The following is a 12,245-nucleotide window of genomic DNA, read 5'->3' on the forward strand; positions in this document are numbered from 1 at the left end:
CACTGAGAGACTTTGTATATTTGTCTCTTATGCTTTTAAAATTATTGGGCTATCGGAAAAATATCGGCCCAAGGCCTCTTGGAGAAGCACAGGATATTTAAGATTCAAAAAGACCCACAAGAGGCAGGGATTTCATTTTGATACCCTCAGTAAGGGGTGTGGGGGAGGAACAGCTTTGGGACAATGAGGAGAAAAGCACTGGGTCTCTTCAACCGCCCTTCCTGGTGCCTCTCCAACCCCCTCCCGGTGCCTCTCCCGGCAGGTTCCCCAGACTCGCGGTACATCCGTGTGGAGACGTGCATGTTCATGATCAAGCTCCCGCAATATTCCTCCCTGGACATCATGCTGGAGAAGCTCCGATACGCCATCCACTACCGGGAGGACCCTCTGAGCGGCTGAGGAGGAGGAAGGGGGTACCCAGAGGTGACTCTGTCGTGACTCTGCCGACGGTGGAAACCCTCCAGTTCCATCCAGCACCTCCCGTGACTCCACCTGACGAGCTGGAGGTTAATTTATTTTCTGAACCTTCGTTCCCGTTACAGTAATTCCCAGAAGACTTCCATTTTGTATTTGTAGACTTTGTGGTGGACTGGTTCTTTTGCTGCCTTGTTTGTGGAATATTTGTAGGATAGTTTAGTAAAGACCGGTTTGTGTATAATTTAATTGGGAAAAAACCAAACCTTTCAACATGTACATTTCTAATTTTGTAATCCAGAACGAGCTTCCCCTGCAAACACAGCAGCAGGGAGGGCGTTCCGAGGTCAGGAAAGTCATGGATCACTCTCCCTTGAGACATTTTTGAGTACAAAAATGCACAGTTTGGGTGTGGGGAGGGAATCGCTGCACTGGCAGAGGCAGAGCACGGGCACTGTTGTGTCATGGGCAGGATTCGTGGCACTTACTTGAGGTTTGGAGCAGGAACTTCACTGCCAAACCTCATGTCCACCTTTCCACCACTTCCTTTTAAATCTTTTTAAACTCTGAGCAAGCACACGGGGGCTGCCACTTAATATGGGTTCAGCTCAACACTTTTGGGAAGATTTATAACAGAACAGTGAAAGGGCAGTAATTCCATTGGGTTCCTGCCCTAGATGTTCTTGAATGTCTGCTTTGCTTGGCAACAAAATAATGTCTTGTAATTAAAATCTCAGCAGAACAAACTGGCTTCTCTCTGAAGGGTGTAAGATATCACAGTCCAACCCCAAAGTCTGGGACTTGATCCCGGTTCCCAACGAGCTTTCAGAACAACCAGGGTGTGATCAAACTCATTTTTGTACTCAAAAATCTTTGATCTAAAGAGCAAATTATCCTAAAAATGTGACACCTGGCAGGAGGACGAGGAAGGAGGATGAAGCTTCTGTTTTATATGGAAAGACAGGAGCCAGCTGTGGAGAGAGAACGACGCCATGTCTCACTTGGTGTGTTGTGGGACGTGGTTTGGGTGGTCAGAGCAGCCCCTCAAAGGTAGTCTTGTCCCTCACTGGTGTCAGTGGCCACCCCCATCCAGGGGTTTCATGGACGGTGTTGCTTCACTGATCACTTGGAACCTGAATTCCAAGGAAGAGCCCACCCTGGAATCCGCCTGTGCCGGGGGCTCGGCACTGCCCTGAGCCAAGTGCCAGTGCTGGGCTGCACTGGGGTGTCCCTCAGCCTCGGGAAGGGGTGGGTGGGTGGGGTGTGATGGCACCTCCAGGTCAGCATTCCGTGTCTCCAGAACAGGGTTTGGCCTGTCCGTGCTCCTGGGAATCCCACTGTATTTATTGTACATTATTGTGAATATTGGGAACGGTGAGTGTGTGGGACGTGGGAGATGCTGTGAGTGAGGGAAGAGCCTGAACACGTGTGGATGTTGTTGTTCTGTGAGCAAGTGGGAATGTGTGTGCAAGTCGTAGGTAGTCGTTGGCATCCGGAGTCTCCCAACCCAGTGGTTAGGAAGCTGTTACCCTCCCATTGCATATCCCCCTTTCCAGGGAACAGATCCATGTAGGAAGAATATTTACTCTCCAATCTCGTCCATTCCCTGGTAGAAGCGTTTATGTAGCTCAGAAACCACTCGGAGGAAGCGCCAACACCTGGAGTTTACAAAGACCGAGGGAAAACGAAGCCGAAGGAGCGGCTTGGAGCCGGTTTGTTCCCAAAGGGTGTCGTGAGGAAACGTGGGGTACACCAGTGGAATTCCATGGCAGAGCTGTGGCTGCAGGTTGGGCACTTTCTGGGTGGTTTTGGGTTCCAGTCCCCCACGTGAAGCCCGAAAGGCCCCGGGTGGGAGGAGCAGCCACGGAAGGCTCTGGAGCTCAGAATTCCAACATTTCCCAAGGCGCTGGTTCCAGCTGTGAGTAAGAAACTGCTGCTACTGTCTGTGTGCTCCTTGGAGAGCACATCCGAGTGGAGCACATCTGCACCCCGGCCCCGAGACGTGCTGGAAAGTTACTTGATCCGTATTTATTACAGTTAATTATTTATGATTACAAATAACGAACTTTGCGTCGATGCCGTTTGCACCTGGGGGTGTAAATGGAGCTTCTTCTACAGGACAAGTGTCACACCAATAACCAACCTCCATCGACTTGGTTTGTTCTCAAGAACAGGATGAGCCCCACAGGAGAAGGAGCTGTGGGGGGTTTTCTTGGCTTTTTTTTTTTTTTTTTTTTTTTTTTTTAATTTCATGCTCCTTGGGAAGGAAGTGCTGCGGCCCCTCGGCTGCGGCTCCAATGGCCTTTTGATTAAAGCTTTTCTAATCATCCTTAATTCCTCGTGCTTTAAATGAACTTGACATTGTCTGTACTAGGCTTGTTTGTCAAAGCAAAGATTGGTTTGTGATGATTATTATTATTATTTTTTTTAATATATATTCATTCAGAATGTAAAATTATACTAAACCATGGAAAAACTCTGGAGCTGGGTATTAGTTCTAGCTTGGTGTGTGTCCATCTCGGTTCCGTACACGGCATTAACCTGTAAGTGCTCTTGGCCATCGAGTGTACACCTGCATAAAGGAGATTCTTAACATCCCTCTGCACTTCTCGTGTCCTTCTTTGGGGCTGCCAGGAATGAAACCCACTGCTGGAGCTGCCTGAAAGCACAGGATGAGGAGGGTGAGGAAGGAAGCTGCAGGTTCTCTCTTTAAATCCCTCTTTTATGGGTCATTTTTATTTACTTGGAACAAAATGTAAATATTTTGTACCAAAGCGAGCACAGCCACTGCTGAGCTTTCTTTTCCTAGAGACTGGGATATTCATCCTGAGGAATAACACAGGCTCTGCCACCTCAGTAATTAGTTACTTGTCATACTAATGGTTTCTGACCCCAAGCATCCCATTATCCGTCCCAAACCCCAGGAACCAGCTCCCTTTCCCTGATCTTCCCCAGGAATGGGGAGAACACAGGTTTGGTTGCCACCTGTTCTTGAATATCTCTATTCTTCTTGTATAAATAAACACCTTTGGTGGGAGCATCTGTAAAATGTCTTTATTTTAGGAGGAAGATCCCTCCAGCCCTCATTAATCTCCGGCTGCACCAGTGGGATGGAGATGAGACCCTGCCCAAAGGGTGACTGGCTAATTAGCCCTGCTAATGCCATCTGCTGCACCCCCTTAATTAGGCTTCTCAGAGACCTGCTGCAGCTCTTCCAGTACCACTTCCCAAAGCCCCAGGGCTGCCAACAGCACAGGAACACAGACCCAGGGCAGGTAAGGGTGGAACGGGGGTTCCCAGACCCCCTGTCCAGCACCAGGGAAACACCCTCAGGGAAGGTTCATGGAACAGATTTTTACTGCACAACGTTTTGAGACAGCATCAGATAAACTTTATTCCAAGGAATTTACAAAACTGGGATAATGCGAGAAGCTTTTGACCTTTGACCCTCGGTCCTGCTCCGTGTGAGTCAGGTCCATCCAACTGCTCCCTGCTGGGCGACACCTGCTGTGCCTGAGCAGGACAAGGCAGGACACACCCTGGGAGCTCAGCCTGGCATAAATCCTGTCCTGGGATTGCACAAGGAGCCCACACGGACACAGAACCCAGGTGGGGCCAAGGTTTTGCTGCCTTGGGGGTGCTGGGGGCAATCGGAGACGTAAAAACCTGAAGTTTGCTCTCACAGATTAAAAATAGATACTTAGAAAATGGTCACTGCCTAAAAATTTAAATCCAAGGTGGGAATTTACTTGTGCTCTGACTAGAGTGGGGCAGAGCACAGGAACAGGGCCAAGAGCTCCGTGTCTTCCAGCGCTGGTGGCTCATTCCTCGGGGGATCCGGCCCCTGGGCTCTGGGCTTTGGCCTTAAGGGAAGGGGAAAAGAAAGGAAAAATACTCTTTTCAAATATTACTTGATAATAAGCAATTGATAAAAAGCTCTCTGAAGCAGGAGAAATGTAAAATAACTCCTTGTCCTGGCAAAGCTATCACAAGGGGTAACAGCCAGGGACTGTCCTGTCCTCTCTGCCCGTCTCCCTTGCAGGAGGAGCCCAGTGGGAGCCCCGGAGCAGCACTGGGACCCCTGGAACTCCCACCCCCTGAGCCCTGCAGGGCTGGGACCCACGTGCCCAGATCCCAGCCCATCCCACTGCCAGAGCTGCCCCTGCAGCCTCACCTTGGAGCTCCTGCGCCTGAGGCCGATGCGCCCGTCCTGCAGCCTGAGGCTCCTTCCTCCAGTACTGGGGCTGTGGGGGACCAACAGGGACACCTTCAGAGGAGGCAAACACACCTGGGACAGGTGAGCATCACAGCAGGGACATGGAGAAGGGGTCAGGGAGAAGCTCTTGTGTCTCCCCTGAGCCCTGACCCAGGTATTTCTGTAACAGAACCAGCTCCTGTTCAGAGCCTGCGGAGAGCAGAGCACTGCCATGGACAGGTAACCAGGTGTCATCCTGCATTTTATCCCAGGGGCCACTTTGTCCATTCTATTTTGAGGTAAGAAGCTAAATTTGTTTGAATCTCAGATAAGCACCAGCCAAGTTCAACTGAGTCCATTGGAAAGCCTGTGAAAAGCTTTTCAGCTACAGGCAAATTCAAGAGAATCCAGATCTGCACCTCAAGGAAGGGGAAGAGAACAGAAGGCAAAGGTGGTACCTTGGCTGGGCTGGAGCAGCTCTGGAGAAGCTGGAGGTGAAGGTTTCTCCATGGAAGTGCTGAGCAGGTCTGGCTCGTGGCGTTGTCCCCCCTGCAGCTTCACCTGTCCCTCTGTCCTTTGGTCTCCCCTGGCTGCCATTCCCCTTCCTGGGCTTGCCCTGCATGTTGGGAGCATCAGCAGCTCCCGGGGAACAGGACAATGGTGTGTTCCTGGCGTTGGCCATGTCATTCCTCAGCTTGGTCCCTCGGGTAGGGCAGCCCAGCCCTGACTGCCCAAAGCCTTCTGTGTGCCGAGGAGAAACATCTCCTGCAAGGACAGGACATGGAGTTTAACAGGAACAGCACCTGCAGCACCAGCCCCTGGAGAGAACAGAACCAGACCCATTTCCATCCCTGCAACCCAAGGCTCCGTAACAGAGATCGTTGAGGACCCAGAGTTTAGTGATTTAATCCTCCCAGACTGGGGGAGAGGACTGAAGGTTTTTCAATTTAGAGACAGAACAGGGTAACAGCACCAGCACAGAGCACGTTTGATGTGCCCCAACCACAGAGCAGAGTGAGCCTGTGCTGTGCCCACCTTGGTGCCTGCTCCGTCGCCGTGCTGGCTCCGGTGATTCCCGTCTCTCCGGGGCTGGAGCAGCGGCCGCAGGGCTGGCCGGGCGCAGGTCACACTGGTGCTGCAGCAGAACACACAGACACTGCTCATATCACACCCCACCCAACTATTCCTGGGAAACACTGAGCAGCAGCACCCCCTGCAAAGGAGAAGGTTAGTAGGGAATTGTTGTCATGGAATCCCAGAAGGGACCTTAAAGCTGATCCAGTTCCACCCCCTGCCAGGTTGGACAGGGCTTGGAGCAACCCGAGCTAGTGGGAGGTGTCCCTGCCCATGGCAGGGGCTGGAACTGGATGGGCTCTAAGGTTCCTTCCAACCCAAACTATTCTGGGGTAACCTATGAAATGGTATCAGATCTCATTTCCAACAACCCTGATTTTACTCTCCCCCAGGATAGGAGAGGAAAGGCCCAGAACAACCACCCAAACTCCAGCTGCAAACTCCAGTTTGTTGGGACCAAGAGTGTGAAAGAGCCATGACATAGAAAATGAGTGAGCTCAGCATTTTCCAATCTTGTCTATAACAGCAGCAGATTCCAGAGGGCACACCACTCCCAGGTCTGTTCTCTACTTCCTCTCCCACCCACACAGTTTTGCCCTTGTGCTCCTCTCCCCCCTCAGCTGACTCACATCCAGATTTCCGCAACATTTTCTGTATGAGTCAAATACTTCAATTGTGCAATTTCAGCCCTTTTGTTTAGTTTCTGTTACAAGAGCTTTAAAATAATCTGGTACTTTTCAGTCAGAGCCTCACCCTGGCACAACCCTCCAGCTGGACCCCAGGGACAGTTACCTGAATTCCTAAAATGTACCCCCAAGAGCCCTCAGGACTCAGCACGTCCTTGAGCTGGATGTGACACGACAGATCGCGTCCTGTTCAGTACCTGATGATGGAAGAGAATCTCCTCTTCCAGTTGGATGCCACAAAATTCACATGGAATCATGATGTTTCCATCTGCCTGGACAGCTTGGGGCTGGGATGAAGGGAGAGTCCTCCAGCTGTTGGAGCCAACAGCACACAGACCATCGTAGTCCCATGGATTTGGAGAAGAGCTTCTCTTACTGAACGAGGCAAAGGCACTTGCTGGGTTACACCCCGTCTGTTACACAAGAAACACAGAAAAATCACCTTTCCTGCTGAGCCAGGGGACTCTAAAAACCACTTTCCTTGGCAAAGACCCAACTGCCAGAGTTCTCTCAGTGTCACTGTGTCAACCACACCCTTTCCAGTCACAGTAAAGTCTTTACTTCAAACCCCAAGACACAAGGTAGCCCCAAACCTGGTGAAGGATCAGCTCCTCGGCAGGGCAGAGCTCCTCACAGAACTCACAGGGCAACATGATGGTCTCCATGTCTGCAAAGGAAGGAAACATCCTCTATTGTGGAGAGTCTGGAGCAGCTGGAGTGACCGATCTTCACAATTCCTGAGCACCAGGCTCTGGTCTGTGCTGGGACAGCACCCAGAGCAAACGCTGAGGAAACAGCTCCTCCCGTCCCACTCGCTGAGCTTCACATCACCCAGAGGAGAGCAGTGCTTTGGGGTCAAAGATGGAGTGAATGGTCTGGGAAAAACACCTCTTACTGCCCTCAATAAACCCTTCAGTGCCATTTGTCCTTCCAAAGTAAGCTGCTCTCCAGGCCTCTCCCAGATCCTACTTCCCATCATGTCTAATTTCCACGAGAACATCCCTCCCTGGCTGTGGTGGGGCTCCTACCACTAACCAAGGTCAGAGACCCCCCACAGCTTTTATTCCTTCTTCCCTTGCTTTGCCTTAGGAGTAGTCTAAGAGACTAATTTTGACATTTTAAAATACCTAGATAATTTTTAACATTCCCAGTCCAATCTTTCCTTCTCCCTTCACTCAAATTTAAGGAAACCCCCACCACCACCACCATATTTACACTTACTTTTTCTGCGGTTTGAGGTGCTAAAAGACCCTGGAGAGTCGTAGGAGAAGGTGTTTGACTGCTGTGTCTCACTGAGGTGGGCAGCTGACCCGGGCTCTTTGGTGTAGTCATATTCCCAGAAGTCCCTGGGAATTCCAGCTGCAGTGTTAGGGTGAGGATTATTCTCATTTTGCAGGCTGAGAGCCAACGCGTAGTCTAACTCAGCATTCCACTCCTCTGGAAGTGGGGAATGAGGGATTTCATTTCTCTCCAGCTGCTCCAGCTCATCCTCTTCAAAAGATAAATATTGTAAATTTGAGAAAACATTAAGCCTGCCCCCAGCAGTTCCCTCCCAGGACACTCCCGGAGTTCAGCCTTTCAAAGCCAAGGACAGCTGTCCCAAATTCAGGAGGATGAACAAGGAGAATCATCCTGGGTTTGTTTGTATCAAGCAAAAAAGGAGAAAAATAAGGAAGTTGTAACTTCCTTCTTACTCCAAAAGCTTGAACTGAGGCTTCTTGGGAGCTTTAGTGACTACACTGAGCAAGTTATTAATACCCTGTAACCTTATCCCTTTTACAAGGCTGAAACACTCCAGCTTTGTTTTTTCAGTATATTGATAAGAAAACAAATTATTCTTAATGACACCGTATTTGACAACAGTGGGAATTACACAGAAGAAACCCACAAAATGTCACAGTTTCAAAATTTTCATGGGTTTTAATTTCGTTTTCTGGTAGGGAAGCTGCACTGAAAGGAAAACCGGGCTTCCAGAGGCTGCCCTGGAAGGAAATCAGGATTCCAGACTTCTGATTTCTTTGATTCTCCTGCTCCTGTTTTCCCCCTCACAGCTGCCCTAAATCTGCTCCTCCCCCTGGGCTCCCCCCCAGCCCAGCCCAGGTACCTGGTCTCAGTCGGTTCCTCACACCTCGCAGACCTCCCTCCTCATTCCCAAATCCTGGTGCTGTCCCGCTCCCTCGGGGTTTCTCCTCTGTCCCACAGACCCGGGGGTGCTCCTTGAGGTCCCTCAGCAGGACATTCCGGCCGCAGTCCCCGCAGGGCTCGGTCCTGGCCCCGCAGTAGCTCTCGTGCTCCTGGAGCTTGTTGAAGGCCAGCGGGATGTCACAGAACTGGCACAGCACGGGGCGCAGGGGACACGCTGACTCCTGCAAGACACACAGGGATGGCTCTTCCCACGTGAGGCAAAGGAGGAGGGAGGGTCTCAGTCTGCTCAGGGGTTCAGCACTCTGTTGTTTCCTCATCCAAAGCCTCACTAAAAAATAGCCTGGAATAAGATACGACCCGAGAAACGTAACAAAAACGTGTTGTATGACCTGTGTACCACAAACTGAAGCTCTCCAGATACTCAGAGCATCGTTTGAAATTATTTTTGACCTGGACAGCAGGTTCACACGGAGGTTTTTGGAGGTGGCTTTTAGATACAGACCTGAAATCCAAGGACATTTCACTGAGTACAGCTAAAAACCACCTTGGTGTGTGTTCTGCAGGGAACAGACTTACACCTCATTTACTACTCAGCAAAAACTGCTTGCAAATATTCTTTACCCCATACTCGACAACAGGTAAGTTGCCCTTTAAAAGAGGTTAAAAATAGATAAAATACCTGTTATAACTGCAGATGCTGCAATAATAAAACAGCACTGTTTGCTTTGCAAACAAAGCCAAAAGCGTCACACACAAAGGGGCAGGATAAGCCACTTCCAGGGTTTAGAACTGGACAGATTTCCAAGGAAAATCCTTTTCCCCTCAGCAATAAACAGGCTGAGGTGGCACTTCCAGAGCTGCCTTTAAGTGAGCCCACGGGAAGGGACTGACATTTATAACAAGATTGCCTGTGACAGCAGCCAAGTGGATTCAGAACTCAGAAAATCCCACTGTGTCCTATTTTAGTTTATTTTACAGGCTATTTTTAAAATCTGTTTGGACAGAAGTTATTGCAACTCACATATAATAAGGAGTTATTAAAACTCAATCCCTGCAGCAGAGGCAGAAACATAAAATGGTAAAGGAATGGACAAAAAGCCAGGTTAATTATATTTTGAAATACTTATTTTTCACCTTAATCACTAATAAGGACCAAAAATTACCAGTTATCACAGATGGCTTGACATGAAGACCCTATGTGGCTCCAGCACTTTAAGGCAGTTTCCAACCCCCTTCTCCCAGAAAGTGTGAATTTAGGAAGCATCACTCAATAAAAGGATGCACCAACCACAGGCTGGAATTCTGGCTGACAGGAAGGCTCTGGAATCAGTGCCTGGAAACACCACAGAGTCTCTCCCAAGGGTTTAAGAAGAGAAAATCCACCAACCTCGTGATCCTTAAGGAGACTGTTTTCAATCTTCATCCTACACTTGCAGGTCACCTGCAGCAAACAGATCTGGTTGGATTAATTGCCACAGAAATCAGCAGTTTCAGAGGGGGAACGTGTTTCTCACCTGCACATGTTCAGACTCAATGTGGTTCTTCATCTCAGACTTTGGGATGGAGTCACTGCAGTAGGGACATATTTCAATATTCCTGCGACAGTGGATTTCATGGATGAGGAAATTAACTGCAGGAATGTCCTTTTTGCTGGGAGAAAAATCACTGAGGTTACTGGGCAGAAACACACTGACAACAAATTCAAAAAGTTGTTCATAACAAAAAAATAATGCTAAGGAAAATTTTGATGAATTCATGGTTTAAAGTGATTGAGTAACTCCAGAGAAAGGCCCAGCCAGGCCTCAAGGTTCCTGCACAGGTGGATATTAATGTATTTAGCACCCAAAAATCACATTGCATTAAGATAAAATCCAGGTGCATTTATTTCCTTATGTGAAAGGTGAATCATGCAGCACAAACAAGTTATCACCGGTGCAAGTTAATAAACTAACCTGAGGAGATAAAAGCTTCTGCCTGAAAATAACTTGGCTATGAGAGGTCAAACAGTACCTTGCTTGGAAAAAAATAACTGACAGATGCCATTAGGCCAGATTTGTTCAGGGAATGATGAAATCATGGAATGGTTTGGGTTGGAAGGGACCTTCAAGCTCATCCAGTTCCACCCCTGCATGGGCAGGGACACCTTCCATAGCCCAGGTTGCTCAGGGCCCCAGTACTAACAACACTACTCTGTACCCCAAAATTCCCCAGCTCTTATTTCTAAGATGCCCATTTTCCTTCCCTGAGGACAGGAAAGGACCAAAGATAAAAGGACCAAAAAGAACCGAGGCGCCAGGAGCTCAGTCCTCACTCCTGCCTCAAGCAGGAAGCATCGCTTCTAGATGGATGTATCATTCCCCCTCCAGGAAATCAGCCCTGAAAACACCCAAATTAACTGTATAACCTCTTGCTCCAACTCCAGCTGTTCATGTTTCTTTTTTTTTGCCAAAACCCTGGTAAAGCAACAAGGCCCCACAGCAGCGTCTGAGCTGCGCAGACCAAACAAACCCGGATGATGTTGCAAGAAGCCCTTTGGGTTCTGCTGTCTCTTTGAAAAAAAACAACACTGAAGAAGTTGATTTCTTTAACTGCTTGTAGTCAGGACCCAATTTGTGAGGTGATGTCGTTATCAGTCACTGAATTACCATCACTGGGAGCTGCTGTCAGAGAGAAGAACTTCCACAACAACATATGCTTAGGGCTTCTATTTTTATATTTCTCCTGAGCTTCTGAGGCACAGAGCTACTGAAGGAAAACCTGAAATCGTGTGGATTTCACTGAAAACCGAGTCTGTATTTCTATCTGAACGCTTTAGTTTCTCCCTAACGGCCTGTTAAGAAACTTGAGTAAAAGTGGAGAAAATTACAAGGCGTTAATAGCTGAGAAGGTAAAAACGACGCCCAAGCGTTTGTCTATAAAGGCAGTAGTTATTCCGCTGGATCGCCGGTGTTTCCAGCATTCCACAGAGTCCTACCCCGGTTCAACGCGGCTCCGGCCCGGCCCAGCCCTCACCGACCCCGGCCCGGCCTTACCAGTTCCCGCAGAGCCGGGACTCGGCCCCGGGCACGGCGGCGATGGCCATGGCTGGGCCGGTGCCCCGAGGGGCTGCTGCTGCTGCTGCTGCTGCTCCTGCCCCTTCCCCTGGCGGGGAGCGAACGAGAAAAGGAGGGAAGGAGGAAGGGAGCGAGTGAGGGGGTAGCGCGGCCCGGCGGGTGCCGCTGGCGGGTGCCCCCAGCCCGGCCCGGGGCGGTTGCAGAGGTCGGTCCCGGTGCTCCGGGGCTCCGGCCGCTCGCTCGGCCCTGGGCTCGGCGGGTGCCGCTCGCAGGTCCCTCCGGGCTCGGCGGGTGCCCCCGAGGGGTCGGTGGCCGGGTGGCGGTCGCGGCTACTCCGGGGCTCGGCGGGTGTCGATCGCGGGCGTCCCCAGGCCCGACCCGGCTTAGTGTCGGCGCCCCTGATCCGCGTCAGTCACCGCTCCCGGTGGCTCGCGTCCCCAAACCCAGCCCGGGCCGCTCTCGCCGCCTCCGCGTCAGAGCCAGCGTCCCCAACCCCGACTCGCGTCTCTCACGCGTACCCCCAAATCCCCTTCCCACCAGCGCTGCGGATACCCCCCCAGCTCAGCGCCGCGGATACCCCCCCAGCTCAGCGCCGCGGATACCCCCCCAGCTCAGCGCCGCGGGTATCCCCCCCTCCCCAAACCCTCCCCGAGCCGTATCCCGGTGTCCCCAATCCAG

General features: G+C 50.6%; 2 protein-coding genes across 4 annotated transcripts in view; one reads left to right on the forward strand and one right to left on the reverse strand.

Annotated features, from left to right (window-relative positions):
• HECTD4 (HECT domain E3 ubiquitin protein ligase 4) overlaps positions 1-3,013 on the forward strand; it is a 60,923-nt gene extending 57,910 nt beyond the window's left edge. Inside the window, exon 75 of the mRNA XM_027714885.2 lies at positions 263-3,013. Within this exon, the coding sequence (XP_027570686.1) occupies positions 263-399 (137 nt within the window). The 3' untranslated portion in view covers positions 400-3,013. The remainder of the gene's footprint in view (positions 1-262) is intronic.
• A 769-nt stretch (positions 3,014-3,782) lies between these two features.
• TRAFD1 (TRAF-type zinc finger domain containing 1) lies at positions 3,783-12,089 on the reverse strand. 3 transcript variants are annotated; one of them, XM_027714904.2, is made up of 11 exons: positions 11,547-12,089; positions 10,029-10,164; positions 9,902-9,955; positions 8,474-8,735; positions 7,591-7,860; positions 6,963-7,036; positions 6,567-6,782; positions 5,645-5,744; positions 5,068-5,374; positions 4,589-4,658; positions 3,783-4,277 (listed from the first exon to the last, which is right to left on the reverse strand). In XM_027714904.2, exons 1-11 carry the CDS (start codon positions 11,594-11,596, stop codon positions 4,236-4,238), a joined length of 1,581 nt encoding a protein of 526 aa, XP_027570705.1. In that variant the 5' UTR covers positions 11,597-12,089; the 3' UTR covers positions 3,783-4,235. The 3 variants fall into 3 exon arrangements, with proteins under 3 accessions (XP_027570705.1, XP_027570706.1, XP_027570704.1); XM_027714905.2 differs by lacking the exon at positions 11,547-12,089 and adding an exon at positions 11,160-11,538; XM_027714903.2 differs by lacking the exon at positions 11,547-12,089 and having other exon boundaries at positions 10,029-11,538.
• Positions 12,090-12,245: the final 156 nt, after the last annotated feature.

Source organism: Pipra filicauda, unplaced genomic scaffold, assembly GCF_003945595.2.
Source record: "Pipra filicauda isolate LSUMZ 115617 unplaced genomic scaffold, ASM394559v2 scaffold192_size1418226_pilon, whole genome shotgun sequence".
Lineage (NCBI taxonomy): Eukaryota > Metazoa > Chordata > Aves > Passeriformes > Pipridae > Pipra > Pipra filicauda.